This window comes from Anopheles merus, chromosome 3L, assembly GCF_017562075.2.
Source record: "Anopheles merus strain MAF chromosome 3L, AmerM5.1, whole genome shotgun sequence".
NCBI lineage: Eukaryota > Metazoa > Arthropoda > Insecta > Diptera > Culicidae > Anopheles > Anopheles merus.
This window is the reverse complement of record NC_054085.1, coordinates 9,558,067-9,579,454: the sequence shown is the minus strand read 5'-3', so window position 1 is coordinate 9,579,454 and position 21,388 is coordinate 9,558,067. Positions and strand designations below refer to the sequence as shown.

Here is a 21,388-nt window from a genome sequence, read left to right as displayed (position 1 = left end):
CGTTTTGGTTCAATAAAATTAATTCCCCAACATCAATATCTCATTAGACCAGTCGAGCACACACCGTGCGCCACAGCCAAAACGTCACCGCTGTCAAATGCGGAGGCATTTTTTGCGTTCATTTTTCATCCTTAGCGTGGTCGCAGGGCAAACTAGGACGGGAGCGGTTTTCTATCGGAAAAATATCGATTTTTCCCCGGCAAGCGACGTGCAGCGGTTTCGGAAACTCGGTGTTTTCCCAACGGCCTCGCAAACGCATCGACGGTGTTCCGGATTGCGGGCAGAAAGGGCATTCCCGAACTCGAGCCGGGTGAGCAAGCAGTTTCGGACGGCTGTCCCCAATACAACCCTAGCGCTCCTGCTGCTGCTGCTGCTGCCCACCACCGCTACGCCCGTTGTTGCGTTTCACTCCCCCCCCTTATTTCTTTCACTGTGAAGGTAAGCACCGACTGGTGGGGACAAATTGTTACACATCCCTCCATACCCGTGTTATTAGTCCCTCTTTCTGGCCCTTTAGTAAGACAAAAGTGAACGCGAACGCAATTGATAGTGAAATCTTCCGAGTAAACAACCAAGGGTCTCTCACACAGACACACACGCACACACATACAGGTATCGTGGTGCGCGTCCAGCGTCGTCCCCGGTTCTCCTCCTTCCGGGGTGAATTCTGGAAATGGATAGCGAAAAGTGCAAGACAGTGAATGTTTAGAAACAGTAATTTTCGTTTTCCTTCATCGCCACCAGCGCCCTCGTCGCATTCGTCGCAATTCCCTGTCAACATACGGTGACGCCGCAGCAGGCTGCTGCCGACAGGCGAGAAACAAGATGGTGGTGATGATGGGCCCTTTCTTTGCGATTGTTGTTTTACAGTTGTTACAGTGAATTTGCGGCGGTCCATTTCCCTGTAAGGGGTACGGCCCGGCACGTACGTGGGAACGTACGTGGGAAAAACAGTATCAGTTTCAGTTCCGTTCAGTAAACGCGAGTATAAAGCGCGCAAGAGCTAAGTAAGCCATGAACATCCAAAGTACGCTAAATGTCGAATGCGAAGAACTGCTGCTGCTGCCGTGCGCGCTTGTTGACCGTTTGCCAAATTGGCGAAGTTCGATCGGTGGTGGTAGTTGTTGTCGTTTTTGTGGTGGAAATCGCAGGACAATGTACGGTGGGTTCCGGCGTCGGAACCATCCGGATAGTGGTGGTGTCACCTGAGCCGACACAGGTGGTGTTCTAAGTATAAGAGTCAGTTTATAACGTAAAAGTGCAGTATACAAAAAAAACAAGTTCAAGTAAGCGAAAGGCTATGGCCGGTAAGCTAAGAACTGTCCCTCAAAAGTATTACAAACAAAACAACAAAAACCCTCCCAGGGTAGTAGTAGTTGATGCTTCTCATCCGCGCGTGGGCTGGAATTGTTTTATAATGAAGCCCGTCCGTTTTTGCCGTGTGTTCAGTTGTTGAAGTTCAAACCCCAAAAGTCTCTTGTGTTCAGTTCAAACCTTTGTAAAACAAACCAACCTAAAAAAATCGAAACTTCTTCCCCTTCCGGTACGATTTTAAGGTAAGAGAAAACAGCAAACGAGCCAACCTCTCTCTCTCTCTCTCCCCACCCAACACAACCCAGTGATGCGATTTTTTTGCAGAACCAGATCACAGAATTGCATTGCCTTTCTCGCTCTCTCCTGTGTGTTTGTGTGTGTTGGTTGGTATGCTTGTTTGAGTGTGTGTGCGTTTATGTATGAATGTGTAAACAACGGTGGGGGATCGAGTGGGCCATGCCGCACTCCAAAGATGATGTGGCGGCGGCGGCGGCGGTCGGCTGTATGGTGTGAAAATGGAATGCAAAGGGAGAAGAGCAATCAAGTCACACAGTCACGGAGATTTGCGTTGGAGGACATGGAGGAGATGGAAGATGGTTTCCGGTGCTCTGATTACTTTACCGTATGTTTTTTTTGTAAGTAAGGCACCTCGAGCAAAGCCAAAACGGACGAGGATGATGGTCACAACTTCTAAAAACAGCACACAGCGTAAGAACGGTTTAAGCCCGTCTTTAGTGATCTGAGCGAATTTGGATGAGAACAAACTGAGCTAATTTGTTTATTTTCGTACTGTTATTGGGGTCTTTGTAGGAAAAAGGTGCCAAAAATGAAACTAACTCTCTTTATTTACTTGCAGCGGCACCACCAACACTTCCACGGTACGGAGCAAGAGTGACACACGCGGTACAGGGAAAGCATCGCACGGGAGCAATCCCCAATCCACGCTTGCTAAAGCGAGATGGACAGTGATGATTCGAGACCAGGCTCGTCGGCATCGAACAGCTCCGATTCGGAGCAGGCTGCGAGCCCGGGCGGTGGAAAGGAGCAGCAGGAAGACGATCATTCCGATGGTTCCGGTTCGCCGTCACGTTCACCGTCGCCCGCATCGAACGCGGGAGACGTGCTCGGAGGTGGTGATGGCGGTGGCGACGATGATGGCGGTGAACCGAACGACGGTGGACGGGAAAGCAACCGACCGTCCCGGTCCCGCTCTCGGTCCCAGTCGCGCTCCAACTCCCCGGGCAGCTTGTCGTACGATGCGGGCAAGCAGGACTCGCTGTCCAGCCCGGCCAAAACGTTCGATGCCGTCAATTCGCCTTCCTACCTGAGTGCGGAAAACTCGCCCCAGTCGCATCCCAAATCGCCAGCCTCGTCCTCGGCCCACAATCGATCGAGCCGTAGCCCAAGCGGGGGGTCGCAGGGCGAGCGGCGGTACGATCGTTCGCGCTCGCTGTCGAAGGAATCGAACCACTCGGACAACAGCTCGAGCAAGGGCGGGAGTCACCATCACCGGCGGCGAGGGGGCAGTGCGAGCAGCTCAAACCGCCAGCACCGCTCACTGTCTCGCAACTCGACCACGTCCAATCTGAGCGAAAAGCTTAAGGGCGAAGAGATTTCGGACTGCGAGATGGAGGAGGAATCGGAACGGGAGGACAAAGCGCCCGCATCACCGGAAGCGGGAGGTGGTGAGCGGAGTGTGGAGGGTGGAGCGGTGGCCGGCAGCGATGGTGGGCCAGGCGCAAAGAACAGCGCGCTCAACATGAGCCACGAAGATCTGAGCGACGTCAGCCTGGAGAGTGACAACGAGCCGGGCCGAGCGGGGCAGGATGAGGAGGAGGACGGAGAGGAAGAGGATGATCGGGACAGCGAGCGGGAGAGTGTGAAGCGGCACGCCGGGGGGCGGAAAGAGGACGACGGAACGGACGAGGAGCAGGAAGAGGGCGAGGAGGATGATGAGCACAGCCGGGGGCCGGCCACCTCGACCGTGTCCGCGTCGGAGCGGGACGGCAGTGAGGCAGGCGAGCAGCAGCAGCAGCAGCAGCGGGACGAGCGGCCGAAAATTACCGACCTGCGGCAGAAGCTGGAGGAGCGCAAGAACCAGCTGCGCAATATGGACGCGGACAAGCACACGATCAACGGTGCAGGAGGAGGAGTAGGAGGAGCCAGCGGGGCAAATGGCGGCGGTGCTGCGGCGACACGAAACCACGACAAACTGCTGCACGAGGGCAACCTGATGGACAACAAGAACGATGAGGATGCGCTCGACTTTGAGGCGGAGGAGGGCGAATGCAACGATGCACCGAAGGAGCCCGAGAAGAAGGCGGATGATGCCACAGAGAAGGGCAAAAAAGAGGAAGCGAAGGAAGGAGCAGCAGCGGCCGGTGGCGACGATGAGCTGGAGGAGGGCGAAGAGCTGGAAGAGGGCGAAGTGACGGATGAGGACGAGAAGCGGCCGGAAGAGTCGGAACCGAAACCGGTCTGCCGGTTCTACACGCGCGGCCAGTGCACGTGGGGCATGAGCTGCCGCTTCCTGCACCCGGGCGTCACCGACAAGGGCAACTACACAATGTTCGACATGGTGCGGCCCGTGCCGGTGACGCATCAGCCGCCCGGGTACGGGGGCCACCCGGCGGCCCCGCTCTACCCGCCCGACTATCGCCACGAGCGGCCGCCGCTGCACCATCTAGCGCACCATCCGGTCGCAGTAGTGGCACCGTACCCGGCCACGGTCGGGCTGCCCCCGCCGGTGCGTCCCGTCGAGCCGGTCGTCGCCGAAAGTGCCTGGGAGCGGGGGCTGCGCACGGCCAAGGAGATGATGCGCAAGGCGAACAAGCGCAAGGAGCAGGACATCGATTTCGACGACAAAAAGATGAACCTGACGCTGACGCAGGACGAGCTGGAGAAGGACAACTACTACACGCGGGATCGTGCGTCACCGTCGGATGTAAGTGGGAGCACAATTTCCATTCGCTTGCAAAGAAAGGCTTACGGTTTTCCCTCTTTCTTTTGTTTTAGATTACACCTGCCTACCCTGGAAGACCCCCTGCAGCGGTACCACCTGGTTACGATTATCCTGCCCCGACGTCAAAGTACCCGCGGGGCGGCGCTGGCGGTGGTGCGGCCGGTCCCGGTGCACCCCCGTTCGAGGAGGATGCGTTCGGCCGGACCCATCGCTACCGGGAGCTGCCATCGCACCGTATGCCCCAGTACGAGGATGACGATCTGTCAAAGCGCCGCCATCCGCGTGCCACTCGGGAGGTGATTTTGCAGCGTGCGGACGAGTGGAACGACCCGTGGATGCGCTCGAAATCTCCGGGACGGGACAAACGTGGAGGAAGACGTGGTGGCGGCGGTGGTGGCGGAGGTGGCGGTGGAGCCGATCGACGAAGTTACAGCAACAGCTCCTCGTACAGCAGCTCCAGCAGCAGCTCCCGGTCCGGGTCGAGCTCGGATTCGAGCCGTTCGCCCAGCCCGACCACGACCCGGCGCAATCGCTACGACAGCCACCGGTCGAAGGAAGGCGAGCGTCACGCGAGCACAACGCACGTGCGCAAGGTGATACGCACCCGCTCGCCAAGCGTTAGCCCTCGGCGTGGTAAGCAATCTTGGGTGGATTATGGGGAAAAACATTTGGAACTGTTTGTTTGTTTGTTTGTTTTGTAGGACGCAAAGGATCTCCAGTGCCGGTCAAACGAATGGACAAACGAGGACCATCGCCGGTGGTAGAGAAGCGCATGGTCGAGAAGGTGGTCACCTCCAAGCGAAAGATGGTAATTTGCGACAAAATGAAGACGGTCTACTGTGTAACGCTGACTAAATGCTGTTTCCGTTTCGTTTCGTTTCAGTCCCCTCCGATGCACAAAGCATCCGCGGCCAAACACAGGCGACACTCGAGCAGCTCCGGCTCCGGTTCGTCCGATTCGAGCGATTCCGGCTCGGAAAGCTCGTACTCCTCCAGCTCCTCCAGCTCGTCGCGGGGCGCTGGCAAGGGAAGAACGGCAAAGGTTCGCGCGTCGGAAAAATCCTCCAAATCAGCCAGCATGGGAAAGAAGGGTAAGCGAATTAGCAGAACCATTGTATCCGGAATTGTTTTATGCTCACTTGTGTTGCCCGTTCCTTTGCAGATTCAAAGAAGCACAGCGAGGGCAAGGGTGGCGGTGCGCAGGTGATACCGCCCTCGAGTGCGGCGATGGAGAAGGCGAATGCGGCCGCGTCGAAAAAGTCGTCGCGCCGGGAAGAGCTGCTGAAGCAGCTGCGCGCCGTCGAGGAAGCGATCGCCCGGAAGCGCACCAAGATATCGTAAATCTCCTATCCCGTTTACCCTCCCAACACCACCACCCTTTACTATGGACTACTACTACTACAACGACCCCGTTTCATCACCGCACGATCACAATCATCCACTTTCCGCCGATCCATCCCAATCTCCCGCGAGCTACACGATAAGAGAGAACAGTTTGATGTTTGGGTAAATGCGCCGCAGGCACCACACACATAGACAGGCACTACATATACACAGACTCCGTAAAACCCATTCCAGTATAAGAGGACGGAGATGTGACGAAAGGGGAGGAGGAACAGTGTCCCGTAAAATAAGGGAAACGTTTCCCTTTTCCCCTAATCAGCCCCCCAATGCACCACCTGGAAAATGAACACAATTATGATTAAATTAAGCATAGGCCACAGCTAGGAAGCAGCAGATACGCGTTTTTTCTCTTATTTTCATAACATTTTTATGTTGTTTTTTTTTTCTTTCTCTCCTATGACAATGTGTCCCACACATGAATATTTGCTAGGGGAGGAACTAGTGGGTGGGCAGTTAGAAGGGCCGGCCTAGTTTTGCAGACGAATTAAATGTATTCTAATAAACGATGAAAGCGACAGGATTTAAATGTACAACTAGAGCATAGTTTTGTTTAAAGAGATAACGAAATAGGACAGTGAACTCCCAACCTTACCAATTGTCACCCATGTTCACGGACTTTATCGATAGCAACGGTCTAAAATCATTGTTTGCCAACCGTTTGAAGATTTAATCGATGCTTTCCAACCGCTTCATCGGTCAGCTGACCAGGGACGATCACGTTCGTGAGCTGATTCTTCCTGAGCACCAGCTCCATCATGTAGAGTTGCTGTCGAGATCGATCGTATTTAAAGAACAATCCTCAAATCCTCCGACATCTCATTATGTTCCGATCAGGACAGCGTCTCAATTCTTCCCGATATCATGCTCGGCGCCTCGTTTTTTTTTTTGTATGGATGCGGGTTGCTCTTAACGTCACTCTCTGCAAACATCTCATGTACGATAGTACAACCAAAGTCTAACCCTTCTAGCCGATTGATTTGCAATCAAGTGACAAAATTCACTCTCAACAACTAACGCCGGGAGTGACATGGATCACCGGGATCTTGTTCTAGTATGACGGTTGCGGAAGCAGATTGCGGCTCCCGTGCAGAATGAACTAGTGATGGGTAAAGTTGGCAAACATCGGAAGTCGGGTCCGATACGACTCCGATAATTTCGGAATCGATTTCGGATGGTCCGGATGGTTTCCGGAGACCCCGGGTGGAACTCGTGGTTCAGATTTTGCCGGAGTCATAATCGAACTAACAATAGCCGGAGTCGGCTCGGAGTCGTGGGTGCGCTCCAGAGAGCACATCACTATAATGAACGTGTTGATCGGCGTTTCGATACTTCTTACACGAGGAGTTTAGCCGTTCGCTTTAATACCACACTGTCCAGGTAAGAGTGCTGCAGAACGAAAGTACGAAGGTTTGGTTAGGTTCGGTAGCGTGGTGAGATCGAAAACGGTTCCCTTAACATCGATTACCGTCAGCTGGGCAGTGGCGTTGATCGGATAGCAAAACGCGAACATGTACTCTTCGTCGAAGTGCAGGGTTTCCAGCATGCACGTTACGCCGTTACAGTAAAACTTAAGCCGTAGGGAAAATTTTGATGATTTGAAACTGCATGAATAATCACAACAGTCGATGATTGATGGTCGTTGCGTACATTAATTCACGTCATTTGTCTAGGGCGTTGGGTAAGATACATCAAGGCGAACTGAGTCATATCGAACATCATTCCTTTAAGTTCTAAGTGTACCGAATGGTACCAACAGCTTTGGAGAAATAGTTAAAGAAAGTTATCTGTGACATCTTCGTACCTAGTTGGCCAACCCAATGCTAGACACAGGGCACAGCAATAGTGATGGTTAATCTGAAAGTCGAGCTGTGCATTCAATCCGAATCAAAACCGGATTTGACTCTGTACTGAATCCGAACGCCTCCGGACGAGTTCGGTCAATTCCGGGCGAATCTGGATAAGTCTGAAATGGAACCTGGAATTCGAAACACAACGAAAATTCAACTACAGATTCTTCAAATCTATCGCTTTCAAACAATCGCAACCGTGGTTGGTGAACGGCGTATTAATCCAACAAGTACTCTCAGCAAGAGAAGAAATAGTAACCGAAGTTTAAATCAAATTGTTTTTCATCTGCTTCCCGTATCTAACGTTGTTAGAAGGTTACTGATGGTGCAGTAAGGGGCCTTACAGGGTTTATATGAGATGGTCAGAATGCAAGTTTGGTCGTCTATGAAACTTCCTGTTACTGGAGTTACTAATAGTTACTAGAGCACTGGAGGGACGTCCAAAGGGATCCCTGTATTATTGATTACATTACAATACTATATGAGTTCCACAGACAGATCCATATTGGATAGTATGTCCTTGAGAGTTTTCAGATAGGATCCTCCTTGATATGCCGTTTTTATTCAAAAGAGAGCCTTCATTGGTCGATAGTTTTTGTATGTGACTAACACCTGTTGCGACTAACACCTGGCTGTTTCGTAGTCATGGAGCGCCAACAGTCCTGTGCGGGGAATACTAGCTCGTGGAAGTGTTACTCTGTACACCTAAGCTGGGATAACGTAACGTACATATATAACGTATGTAACACCATTTACTCGCTAAAGACGCATCCTGTACCTAAGGCGTTTGTCCAGTGATCTATCCTCTAGATCAGTGATGTCAAACTCGTTTTGGGTCGTGGGCCGAATTACAGTTGAACATATTTTCGCGGGCCGCAATTGAGTGCTGCTTGGTAGGTGAAGGGGAGGGGGAGATTATGTGGTTGGTAAAATTGTACCATTTTATACCAAAATAAATTATTTAAATATTTTAAGTATTTGGTCCAGGTTTTGTTCTCTCCATCACCCACTTCTATACCACATTAAGGATTTTTCTTTTACCTAGAATCATATCTATAATCTAGAATCGTAGAAAAAAGAAATATGGAAATAAAAATATAATACGCAAAGCAGTTTACATTTACTCATACTTAACTTTAGCGGCGGTGAGCCTAACTCAGAAATTTTATCATTCTTATCCAATGTAACAGATATATGCCAACTTTGAGACTGCCTGGACAGGTTTTTATACCTCCTATATTACCTCAACATATATTACCTCAACATAACACGATGAACGAATGCTGCATTTTGACAACGCTAGTGACTAATAACGATAACTCATAATTTTAGCACTATATCGGCAAATATTTGCTAGCTGTGAGGCATTTTTTAAAGGAAAAGCGACTACCAACTTCTAATAGGCCTCGTACAATTCACGCCTTTTTGAAGTGCTGTTTTTTCAGAAGCCTAGCTAAAGAGCACCCTCTTCAATTAAGTGAAGAAAGTGGTATTCCGAGTGGTATACATGGTTTCCGAATTTTCCAGAAAGCCTCAAAGTCAGAAAATGGATGAAAATATAGGAAAATATGTGTATGACTTTAGGGGGCCGCCAGCAAACAAGAACTAAAACACATGCTACATGCCATCTTCGAGGATACCTTCCCAAAAACAGCCACTGTGAGGAACTTACTTCAAACTTCGTTAATCGAACTATTAAGGCTGAATGTTGAAATCTTTTTTTTCTCGATGGATAAAAATTAATAAACCTATTTTTTCTGTCTCGTAACCTACAATCTACTTCAATCTCATTCAAATAACTGCCACAGTTCTTCGAGGGTCTCATGAGGCCCCCGGGCCGTACGTTTGACTTCGCGGCTCTAGATCGTGTTCACGAGGATGATCGCAAGAATGTGTGGAAGGAACATGGAGGATCAGTTACCATGCTCATCAAGTGCCATACAGCATACTAATACAGCAGATTTAGAAAGCAGATATGCCACTAGTAACTTTAACGCCAGATATGTTAGTAGATCAAGGTTGAGAAAGTCATGCCGTCTTGGACATTATTAAAAATTAAAAATCTGTTTGCATTTTTTTTCAGCATGCTACAGCAACCGCACAACCATCCAGGAAGTAGCACAAAGTTTCAAATGTATTCCATCCGATATCATTATGTCTAATGGCCAGATCGATATAAAGAATTGCCAGAATCTGCACAAAATGAAGATGCGAATAACCATCCCACCACCACATCAGCTTTTGGAAAGCTCTTCCCAAACAACAAACGAAGTATAGAATTTGAAGAAAAACGGATAAAGTCAGACAGAAAGCCAATCCTCGCGGCTGCTCGTCCTCGCGCAACTAACCGGCTTCATGCAAATAAAACGCCAACGCCGTACCTGCCGGCGATCTGTGCGTAACGCAACTTTCGCTAATAAGCGAGCAAAGGGATTGAAAAATCCTTCACATAATTATGCCACGGACAGTCGCAAAAGCTTGAATAGCAACAAGGCGGGCTCGCGCCCGCGAAATGCACCGAGCCCGACTGACCCAAGAAGTCAAGTTCAATCGGAACGTGTTACAGTTGATATTGAAACTGGTTTGCCAAAAACCGCAACGCACCTCCCTTCCCTACCCTTCTGAGCGTGAATATATTAATTTCGCGGCGGACCCGCCAGCTTTTGGTATAATTTGGCAAACGAGCATTAGGACAGGTTTTGGAGTTCTTTTTTTCTGCTGCTTTTGGCAAACCACAAACCAGATGTATGTGTGTTTTTTGTTTTGTTTGCCCTTTGTGGAAAACTTCAACTCAACGAAGATGGCTCCATCGAGCCGGAACAATGCCGGTTGTCGAATCGTAACGACCGCGGTTGGGTGAAAATCTTACGAAACAAACCTCCGCGTCGCGACAGCTCATTAACTACGCGACAGTTGGAGTGGAAAAACAATTGCTCACTCATTGCACTGAATGCACTGAATCAACCTGCACAATAGCCCCTTGATCTCCCGACATCTTGCGACATTGTTACGCGCATGGCAGTACGCGCATCACCATCACAGCGGTGGCACAGAACAGAACAGAACACAACACACAACGGCTATTAATCTTCTACCATCATTATATTTCAGAAAAGTGACGTCGCTCCTCAACGTAACCTCTCGTGGTTTTCCCCTATTGCGACACTGATCGTAGAATTAGAGGTATTACGAAACGCCATTTCCTCAGGTATGAGTTCCTGAGGACCCATTGGCATCGGAGCGAAACTAACTTAGATATAGACACTCGGGCGAAAAAGGTATGATTTTCGTTGCTGAATCTGAAACCAATCTTCAGGAGCCGATTCCAGATGTTTGAAGTTGAATCTTCTCTCACACACACATCACGTAATTCACTTACGCACACTTACGCACTGACACACGCACGCCAAGCCGCAATGAGGGCCTCTCCAATGCCTTTTTTGGGAGCTTGGCGAGGCGGCTTGATCTGTATCTCGAAAATTGCCTTAAAAATAATGATCTTTTTAACGTTTCGTTTTTGGTTCACACAAACACACTCCCCGAACGAACACTCTCGCCCGTCCCACGCTCAGATCGTTTGGTAGGTTAGGGGTCGCTGTGTATTGCTGGTTTGCGGTGCGGCCGCTGCCACACTGGCCGCTGCTAACTTCGGTCGCTGGCTTGCGCCGCCATCGCTCGTGAAGCAGGTGCAGAAGATCATGTACAGCATCTTGCAGCAGAAATCGGGTGACACCGACCGCTTGCCGGTGAGCACATCCACCAGAAAGTCACATTCCTCGTGTACCTGTTGCAATCATGTACACGATCATTAATTTATGGAAGCGTGCTGCTTAGAATGTTAGGAAGATCCGGTCACGATCTTCGCTAGCACGAGGATCGGCACTTGGCGCACACTCACCTTAGGTTCCCGCACCTCCTCGACACCGCTCTCGATGCTGATCACGAAGCTCGGGTCAGTCTTTTTCCGTTGCAGCAGCTGCATCTTGACAGACAGACAGAAAGACAGGCGGAGGCAAAATAGGCTCGTTATTTGCAGAAATAGCCGAAGCAAAGCTTGCGACAACCAAACGAAAAGCGCTCGCGCTCTCGAACCGGACACCTTCTTGCGCCACAACGGTGTGTGCCCGCGCTGGCATAGATCATGATCGCGAACCTCACGAACTCCCCACCATCATCATCACCACCACCATGTGCTTTACGGCTCGCTGAGCGCTCGTCCAGATGCAGCCCGGCGCGCGGTGTTCGTTTGGATTCGTCTTTCGCGGCTTTGACTGAAAAGCTTGCGTCTCTCGCTCTCTTTCTTTTTCGCTCTATCTCGCTCTATTTTCCACCCAGAGGGTCCGGTGGTGGCCGTCTAATGCTTCGTGGGGGAGCTAACAACTTGCAGTCAGTTCTTTAGCAGGGAGGTAAAGTGGAGAGGGATCTGTAGGCTTCTCTTTCAGGTCGGCTTTACGACTTCAGACTTCCAATCAAAACAGCAGGCCTTCTCATCCATCTTTCAGGTTTGATCTTTGCGGTCGCTTCGCTTGGTTAGATCAACAATAAAAAAAAATGAGACACAAATGCACAATAATAAGTCGGTAAGGTTTCCGTGGCTTCGTAACGAATCGTCTTCCATCGCCAAACAGCAAGCCAAAAAAAAAAACAAGACAACAACCTCTTCGACGTCACCAGGAGTTGAGATCGCTACTCCGGTTGTTTGTTAGCATTATTCATCATTCATTCGCTTCAAAAGCGAGGTGAGCCTCGCCGCACCGCATGACTTGCAATGCCTTTTTGGCTTCCAAAATTGTTAATTTTTGTGTTTTTTTCTTCGGTGTAATCCATGATGAGTATCAGCCGAGTTAGTGCTTCAGCAGAGTTGCTTTCACTTTCACTCTTCACACGAATGTGTGTGTATGTGTTTTTGGCGGGAGGAAGGTGAGCGTTTGTGGCAATAATTTGCACCATTTATTCGGAAGCATTGACGCCCTAGGGCGCACAGCACTCCGTTGCTGCAAAATCAAGTGATCTTGCGGTTTATTGCTGGTAGAGCGCTCCAACACCTACTCGATCCTCGATCTCTATCTCTCTTTCGGTCACTCTGTCTATCTCTTCGTCTGTGTTCTCTGCCCAAGAAGGGGTACATTCCAAATCTGAAAAAGGGGGCCAAACACGCGGGTTGTATTGCGCATTTCAGAAGACCTATCGCCCTCAAGAAAATTGCGCAAAGCCGTAACCATGGCACCAACCATGGCTTACTGCCGTTCGCAAAGTGGTATAAGGCGGTTAAAATAGAAATAGCAACTAACAAAAAATAACAATCTTCAGGAAAGAATATCTTATTAGACAACAAGACACGTAAAAGTGAGTTTAATTATTCATTAAGCAAACAAAAAAACATCGCTACATTAAAATGCTTTCAAAAGACTTAATTGCTCCGAAGAAGAGAAGAGCCGGTTTTGTGGTAAAAAATAGCGAAGGCACCTGTTCTAGTCTCTTAATTGGATGTGCAAAATTTTATGACTAATTTAGTTAACTAGTTTTTTTTCTATCTAACCTTTACCACCACCACAAACCCATTGTGCGTCAATAGGCCATGCCGTTCTCTCTCTCTCTCGCTCTGACTGCGCAACAGTCTTGTGTGCGGGGGGAGGCCGTTCTTTCCACTTCAACGGGCTTGTGCAAAGACCGCTATTTCTCAACGGCCGCTCCTACACGCACCACCACCACCACCACCGGCTGCAGATATTGGAGAGTGGGAAAAACTGCAACAGCAACTGCAGCCCATGCCCAGTAACGGTTTTCGCCCGTTGGCTTGAAATAACAACACAAACACACAGGCACGCGAGCGCGCGCGCCCGAGAGTCCAACGGCCCTGAATGAAGCCTCCCGAAGCTAAAGAGCCCAAAGAGCGACAAAAGCCGGTTGCTGTCGTCCGAAACGAGAAACGAGACGTTCACCTCGAATTGGAACCAATCTTGAGGTCACCCTACAAGTGGGTTTTAAGGTAGGGCGAATTCGAGAGATTCGATCATGCCGCGTCATGACACCGTTGGAAGTGACAACAATCATTCAAGGTCCCTGTGGCCTGCTCGTGATGCTGCATTCGAAGATGAATGGACCCGGTTCGGGGTGGGTAAATAATGTTCGGCGAAGTAATTATTGACCAAGTGCGGCAGACACGATGACCATTACTCGCGCAGGTATTGTGCAATTTGTGTGACCGAAGATGTTGACCGTGGACGCGAGGTACACATCGGGTAAATACAAATTTCATCACATCCTAGTAGGCATAGCAGGGTGTGTGAAGCGCGCAACATTAAGCTTCAGCCACGTGCACATACTATGCGCAAAAGGAACGAAGGAAGGGAGTTAATGGGCGAATCTCCATAAATCTTGTGCCGTGTGAGCGGAACTTAAAAGCATTAGATGAAGAACATTAAGCGAATAAAAAACAGATTGTTTGTGCGTGTGTGTTTGGCATTAAAATGTCTTTTACAAATACGGATCTTTGAGGCATGAAATTCATGGAAAAAACCTAACGTTCCGCAAGCAATTCCCTGCAATCTGCCGTCCGATCGGGAGAAGCGGGAAGCATAACTTGAAGGGCGGGAACCAGTTTTTTCGTCGTTTTGTCGTTGGAAGCGTATGCGTAGCATGAAATGCATCATCAAGCGTCGTCGTGTTGCAGTTGCATAATTCTCCAAAATGTGACACTCACGCCATGTGGAAACGGGCTAGATAACGAGCGGGACGGCGCGCGACTGTTAGTTGGGCAACACTCACAGACGAAAGCACCTACCTAAACTGGAATGCATATCTATTTTTCCGTCCATTTGAATCGATTTTAGATGGCGTCTGTTTGAAGGTGAGCTTAGGGCGTGTTTGGTGCAGGTAAAATAACAATAACCATAATACAATAGGGTCGCCCGATTGTGCAACATGATATAGGGTTTGCTTTTTGGGAGATTTTGTTTTTGGAGCTTTCTGAAAATTGGCTGAGAAAAACAAGTCAAGATACGACGCACATGGGATTTGGATGGACCTCATTAAATCCGAAAGAATGTGTGAATTGAAAAAGCAAAGCCAGCTTGGATGACAGAGGGATGGTGGAATTTGACAAATATTTAACCCCAATGTCCATTAACTGTGTGCAATTAAAAGGAAGGAGAGAAATTCGTATGTTTGCTTGAATAATTTTGTTTGTCTGAAGAGCTGTTACTTCTGGAGGAATCTATACATTTTGAGCTATTAGACACAAGCTGAAATGCTCAATCAAGTCCATAAAAGTTGGTTTTAATGTCTAAGATGTTTTGAAATTATTTTAACGATTTTGAATAATGACGTCAAGTTGTCTCAAAATTTTGTAGAAAGGAAGAATTCCCTACTTGTGTACCTTATAAGCAAGCTCTTCAGGTTTCTGCATGTTGGCTTTGGCTGTCGTCCCTTGCTTCGGTTTCGGTGCCGGCTTAGGATGCTTGGTCGCATGATCCCCCGCAATTCGCAGTGCCATCTTGTTTAGCTGTCTGATGCGCTGCTGGTGTTGCTTTTCGGCACAGCGCAATGACTTCCCGGTTGGGATGAGCTCCTCCAGGGCACGCATCGTTGTCTCGTGGTTGCAGGAAACGCATCGCAGCGGTTCCGGTCCGAGCCGTATCTTTGCTCCTGCGGCTTCAACACTGCTCCGCAGCGTGCTTCTAATGTTGCCCAGCACCAAGTGGATAAAGTTCAGCCGATGGCGCATTCGCGACTCGAGACGCTCTAGCTCGGCTTTGTCCGGCTTGCTCAGCATTCCAGTGCTAACGTACTTCAGATGGTTGGTGAGACGTTCGAGCTCGTTGGAGAAATGCTCCACCCTTATATCGATTTGACTCTGCAGCTCTCCGATCGTTTTGGCGAACGTTTCTTTGGATAGGCGCGTGCGGAAGTGTTCGTACTCAACGCGGTTTTCCATCTGCTGGTCGAGCAGGTCCAGCCGATTGCTCGTTTCCGTCTGCTCTACGCGCAGCCGGTCGACGAGGGACAGAAATTTTTCGGTAAATTCTAACTCCAGGCTGCGCACGTCACTGGAAATCGATTCGCGGAAGTTTTCAAACATAACCCTTAAATCATCGTGTGCTTCGGAGGCGGCAGTGCAATCCGTTGCTATGCTGTCCAGTTGTTGAGCCTGCTCTTGGGACGTCTTTTCAAGAACCTCTATTCGCTCGTTACAGGATCGCAGCAGTTCGTCCAACTCTCGCGGCCAAATAGCGCGCAGATTGTCTGCCGAAAGCTCGAGCGATGTGCTCGATAGTGGGTGTGACACATCCGAGCATGATTCTTGCTCCGGCAGGGGTAACCGTGCCACCAGACTCGTTAGCACACCACGAATCGCGTCCAGCTCTTTCTCCAAATCCGGGCCCGGCTGGTGCTTGATCGTACTACGGCGCGGCACAAGCGATTTAACCGTACTCGGCACCGAATGTTGATAAAAGTCAATCGGCACGGCCGCGTCCAGACTGACGGGGCGCGCCCGCTGAAGAATGCTAACCGTGCTGCAGTGCGCACGAAAGCTCGGATAATGTGCCTTCAGCAGTTGATTAATGTTGTCCAGCTGGGCACGCATCACGATTAGCTCACCGCCGTCCAGGTACGGCAGGACGGACTTTTCAAGCCGTGCGTACTCCAGCACGGTGTCGTTGGCCAGCGCCGTCAGCTTGCCGATCGATTCGTCAATCTTGTCGAGGCGTGCGGCCAGCGTTAGGAAGTCGAGCGGGATATCGGCGGTGGACTGAAGGCATGAGATTCTGCTACGGCTAAACTCTTCCAACTGTTCTGCGCTCGGTAAGATGGCTTTGTTTACTTTGGTCTGTTCGTGCAGCTGACCTTTCAAGACGGCATGCTCGGCTTGAAGCTGCTCTATCGCTGCAAGCAACTGATGGTAAGCTTCGGTGTCTTCAAAGCGGACGATCGGCTCGGGTGCCGCCTGCTCAAGGGCCGGTAATCGATCCTCTTCGACGGTTGGTGTTTGTGCTGAGGGTACTTCCGATACGGGGGATTCGACGGGGTCTGTTTGTTCTGCTGCCGCTGCTGCTGTTGGTTTTGGTAGGTCACGCCCAACTTGATCAACCGGTACATTCTGCAGGTTCAGCCGGGTAAGTAGTGCCTGCAGCAATTGCTGTAGGGAGGTAAAGTTCAAGCTTCCGGGTTCGGGATCGCCAAACGCTTCGGCCAGCAGTTCGGAACAGGTTGGCGGCGTGATGTTTGCTGCCATTGCAAATTTTCGCGGTCGAACAGTTGCAGGAGGAAGTAAAGGCCAGACTGAAGCAACGCCTACTAGGAAGATGTTCTCGCTCCGTTGTTCAAGGTTATTGCAAAAGCTATGCTAACGTTGCCATAGGGTACAGTACTTTTTAAAATGACGGTTTCTCTTAGGTTTTTTTCATTTTGTGACAGTTTGTTAACATCGGCTGATTTTGAAATCGATTGCATGTTGGATAGCATATAAAATGTTGTTAATACAGGGTTTTGCGATAGAACTCAAGACTGCGATACACCTTCATGAATCGTCATGAGTCAATCGCAAGACTGCGGAACGATACGCGAAAATGTTGACGATACCGGCAACTGCGGATTTGTATCGCAAGACTGCGGCGCACTTTCTCGGGCATATTACCGCCTTTCAGGGATATATAATCTGACAGCAACGATTTTTTGTTTGAAATTTTGAGAGCCATTTATTTCAACATTTTTAGCAATTTGCATCTTTTCACACATTTTACACACTTTTTTCATAAGAAAAGGGGTTTGAAAATATCAGACAATGTCATGTATTGATATTCAATCATTGAAATATTACGATTATAGATTAAGATTATAGAAGAGATGCTGACGAATTGAAGTGGTCGATGAATAGCTACTAGAGTAATACATTTCTGACTTGTGTTCATGATTGTATTTATGTTTTTGTCATCTGGATCCTGTCTAAAAACTGATTGATGGTAATGAAAAGGTGCTTTGTAAAATTGCTTTCATTTGTTATAAGAAAGTATTAAAATCAATCCTATTGCCTAAAGAGTTATAAGGCCTAATTTTATTGGACATTGCGTCTTTAGAACCTCAGACTAAGAGATCAAAAAGGAGCTTTAAAATATATAGAAGAGAGCAGAGAAGGTGCTTGAATGGAAGCACACATTATAACTTTTGTAAAAATAGACATTAATAAGCTTTACGTAGTTCAATATTCAATATACAGGGTTTCCCAAGGTTTTTTTGGTTGTTTCTCCAAACTTGTTTGGTTGCTTCTCATATCTTTTTGATGTGTTTCCACGATTTTTTGAGCGTTTCCTAGATATGTTGGTTCAATTGTATTGATTTACAATTAGATGATACCACTATATCGTCGGAACGAACCAAAAATTTATGGGAAATGATGAAAAAATCGTGAGACGAGTCCAAAAAATTACGAGCCAACCAATAAATCATGGAAAACGTTGTAAGATACACTACTGTCCTATATTATTGCTCTGAGGTCCATGCGAAACTACGTAATTTATACGATGGACGATATAACATTCAACAAAGATTAATGATGTCCCGATCTCCAGTAAAGTTGTGCGTTGTCTGATCAAGACAACGAACTACTGCGCTCTTCTCTGTTTCTATTGCCGAACCTGAAGGTTAGTATGGAATATCGTACTAAAGAGCTCGTCAATCGTCCCACATCACCATACGCCATGCTCGAACATATTCCCAAAGATAATCAACGAATGCGCTACTTCCCATTCGCTTCCCAATCACAAGCTGAGTCTGCAATAAATCAAATCCCTTTTCATCAGATTGTTACTCAAATAAAACCCATATATTCTGTGCTATAAAATCCCCCAAAAGCAATTGTTTCTTCCGAATTCCGAATAATGCTTTATTTTAACGCGATTTTATTTCTACCCACTAATGTGTTTTACACGCTTCAATACATTTCAACAAATTGTTTTACTCCACGAGGCGCAATAAACCATCCATTGTACTGTACTCCGCAGGCAATAGATGAGCTTTAAACAAGCCCGCAATACAGCCCATCCAGTGCGTAAACAACGGTCCGTACGCGATGAGCCCCGTCTGGTTGGTGTTGATGATCGTGGCAGCACAAACGCTCGGCAAGCAATTCGGTGATCCATCAAATTGCGCTCACCCGTCTAATACGTCGAAATACGACGATCTTCTGCCGATTAATTGTAGGATTAGTGGTGTGTAGCCGCCGCCAGCAGGGGTCGTCGTACCGCATCGTCAATGGGACGTACGCAGTCATCGACGATTACCCGTTTCTGGTGTCGGTTCAGCGATGGAGTAAAAACGAAGGCTCGCACATCTGCGGTGGAACGTTCGTGAGCGATCAGTGGATACTGACCGCAGGGCATTGCGTTGAGTAAGTAGTTAGGTGGGAATGGGAAAAGACCATTCAAATGTTGCTGTCTATTTCGCTGCAGTGACCCCGAGTTCCGCCAAGGTGGCATTGTGCGGGTAGAGTCGTCCTTCCACGCTTCCGGTGGCGTCTTTCTCCCGATCGAGCGTACGGTGCTGCACGATAGCTTTGACTACGGTAGTCCCGGGATTGATTACGATTATGGGTTGATTAAGCTGGTGGCACGATTCGTACGAGCGGTACCAGTGCGTCTGGTGACGTCCTACAAACGCTTTCCGCCGGGTGAGCTCTGTACGGTCGTTGGCTGGGGCATGACGAAGAAAACGGGCGACCGGGAGCAGCTCCGTATGGTGCGGCTGCCGATTGTGCGGCAGGAGGTGTGCAAGGAGATTTATGAGGGCTGGGAGACAATCACGAGTCGCATGATCTGTGCCGGGTATGCGGCCGGGGGTCAAGATGCGTGCGAGGTACGAAAAGATCGCAAGTTACACGCTTTAATAGCATTTAAGTCTTTCGTTGTAATCACTTCTTTCCTGTCTTTTGAAGGGCGATTCTGGCGGACCGTTGCTGTGCCTGGGCATCCAGGCTGGCATTACCTCGTGGGGTGTGGGCTGTGCCAAAGCAAACCGGTACGGATTTTACGCAAACGTTGCGAATCAGCGCGACTGGATACGGAAGCACACGGGAGTGTGAGCCATTTCAACATCCCTTTGCCAATTACCGACCACCATTAAGCGAGCGACCTTGACGGTTATCTACAAATAATGGGCAAAATAACAACATTAAAAGCTAATTCAATAAACTTCTGTTCCAGTTTTACAACGCTTTGCACATAAGCGCAGGTTGAGCGGAGAGAGCACGCTTAGTACGGTTTGAAAAAGCTCGCTGAACATGCGGTTAGCGTTCATGATTATTGCCGTTTTGTGGTCACTGTTTTATTGCGGTAATCAAATCGGTTTGTAATTTGTTGCTTTATTCATCTAGAAGTTATTTATCCCTTTCATTAGCTGTATTAAGTGAAGTTAGCGCAAAGCAAAAAATGAGCTTTCGCATTGTGAATGGAACGGAAGCAACCATAGTGTCCTACCCGTACGTGGTGTCGATCCAGCGATGGACGCCAAGGGTGAAGCAGCACATTTGCGGTGGCACACTGATCAGCGAAAGTTGGGTTCTAACGGCGGCTCACTGTGCAGAGTAAAGCGCTCCCTAGTGTTGTTGAAATTGTTTGTATATTTTTACTGATGCTCTTACCTCATCCAGCAAGATCTCCCCGACGTCGGTAATGGTGCGCGCCAACTCGTCGTTCTTTAACCGCGGCGGCAAGCTGCATCGGGTCGAGAAGGTGATCAAGCACGAGCGGTTTTCGTACGCCACCGGAGACTACGATTTTGGGTTGCTGAAGCTAAAGCAACGCTATCGGCGTGGAACGTTCGTTAAGTTGCCGGAGCGGCGTAGACGCTTTCCACCGGCCGAACGGTGCACGGCAATGGGCTGGGGTGAAACGTTGGGCCGCGAATCGAGGGAGCAGCTGCGGCAGGTTGTGATGCCGATCGTGTCGCAGGCGGTGTGCCGGAAGGCGTACGAAGGGACGGACGAGATTACAGCGCGGATGCTGTGCGCGGGCTATCCGGAAGGGATGCGCGATGCGTGTGATGTAAGTGAGGGAAGTAGTTGCATTTGTGTTGGTTGTTGTTGGTTCAAAATACGTTTTTGTTCGAATAGGGAGATTCTGGAGGACCGTTAATTTGCCGGGGCATACAAGCGGGAGTAATTTCGTGGGCGATTGGATGTGCGCAGCCGAACAAATACGGCGTTTACAGCAGCATTGCCGAGGGTCGTGAGTGGATTCGGAACCATACTGGTGTTTAAGAATGAGTGAGTTTATATAAATAAAAAAAGATAATCTTTTTTTTTTTACTTTTTAACGGTTATTCAAAATGTGCGTTTTGTTAAATTTTCTGAAAGCTTTCACAGACGGTGAAACCGTCAACGGATGCTTTCAAACCAAACGTAAGCGCCTAACAGTATGCAATTGTCCATACACGCTCCAAAATTCAAAATAAACGGTTAGCTCGACGCTTTCACACGAAGGTGCAAAATCAAATACACGACATCTTCAACCACATACAAACGATAATCTTTAGCTGTGTGTGTGTTTGAAAAAGAGGGAGAGAGAGAAAGAAAGAGAGAGAAAGATAAAGAGAGATGAAGAGAACAAAAATACAACAAACTTGAGCGACTGCAATTAGTTAAACTTTCGGTAAATCCCACCACTCCAGCGTAGAGTGATACAAATTTCCAAAGAAAACTGCCAAAAGTGCTTCGTGGCGGTCTACAAAAACGATACAACTTTTGCTGGTACTGTTTACATCCTCCACTGTTGTTTAAGCTGCCTCGCGGGCATGAGGTTTTTCCTCATTTCCACAGAAACCGGGTTCTTTTTCGGGGGCATAAAAAAAGCTAATTTCATTAATTAAT

At 48.7% G+C, this 21,388-nt stretch overlaps 3 protein-coding genes across 5 annotated transcripts; 2 read left to right on the top strand and 1 right to left on the bottom strand.

Annotated features, from left to right (window-relative positions):
- Nucleotides 1–101: 101 nt before the first annotated feature.
- Nucleotides 102–6,210, top strand: LOC121598639 (zinc finger CCCH domain-containing protein 18-like). Of its 3 annotated transcripts, XM_041925767.1 has the most exons (7): nt 102–438; nt 871–1,556; nt 2,171–4,258; nt 4,330–4,909; nt 4,978–5,084; nt 5,160–5,367; nt 5,439–6,210. In XM_041925767.1, exons 3-7 carry the CDS (start codon nt 2,273–2,275, stop codon nt 5,615–5,617), a joined length of 3,060 nt encoding a protein of 1,019 aa, XP_041781701.1. In that variant the 5' UTR covers nt 102–438; nt 871–1,556; nt 2,171–2,272; the 3' UTR covers nt 5,618–6,210. The 3 variants fall into 3 exon arrangements, with proteins under 3 accessions (XP_041781701.1, XP_041781700.1, XP_041781702.1); XM_041925766.1 differs by lacking the exon at nt 871–1,556; XM_041925768.1 differs by lacking the exons at nt 102–438; nt 871–1,556 and having other exon boundaries at nt 1,957–4,258.
- An 8,683-nt stretch (nt 6,211–14,893) lies between these two features.
- LOC121598933 lies at nt 14,894–16,762 on the bottom strand. The gene has a single exon (XM_041926309.1). It carries the CDS (start codon nt 16,760–16,762, stop codon nt 14,894–14,896), a length of 1,869 nt encoding a protein of 622 aa, XP_041782243.1.
- A 1,651-nt stretch (nt 16,763–18,413) lies between these two features.
- LOC121599381 (transmembrane protease serine 9-like) lies at nt 18,414–20,784 on the top strand. Its single transcript, XM_041927136.1, is given in 6 exon segments — nt 18,414–18,644; nt 18,727–18,913; nt 18,975–19,377; nt 19,457–19,599; nt 19,928–20,564; nt 20,633–20,784. Coding segments are annotated over 6 exon segments (1,566 nt in total). The 5' UTR covers nt 18,414–18,595; the 3' UTR covers nt 20,780–20,784.
- The last annotated feature ends 604 nt before the right edge of the window (nt 20,785–21,388 follow it).

Coding starts and splice junctions, on each gene's coding strand:
- LOC121598639 (XM_041925766.1), top strand. CDS start 2,273: ATGGACAGTGATGATTCGAGACCAGGCTCGTCGGCATCGAACAGCTCC. Junction 4,259..4,329: donor ATCGTGCGTCACCGTCGGAT/GTAAGTGGGAGC, acceptor CTTTTGTTTTAG/ATTACACCTGCCTACCCTGG. Junction 5,368..5,438: donor AGCCAGCATGGGAAAGAAGG/GTAAGCGAATTA, acceptor GTTCCTTTGCAG/ATTCAAAGAAGCACAGCGAG.
- LOC121598933 (XM_041926309.1), bottom strand. CDS start 16,762: ATGGCAGCAAACATCACGCCGCCAACCTGTTCCGAACTGCTGGCCGAA.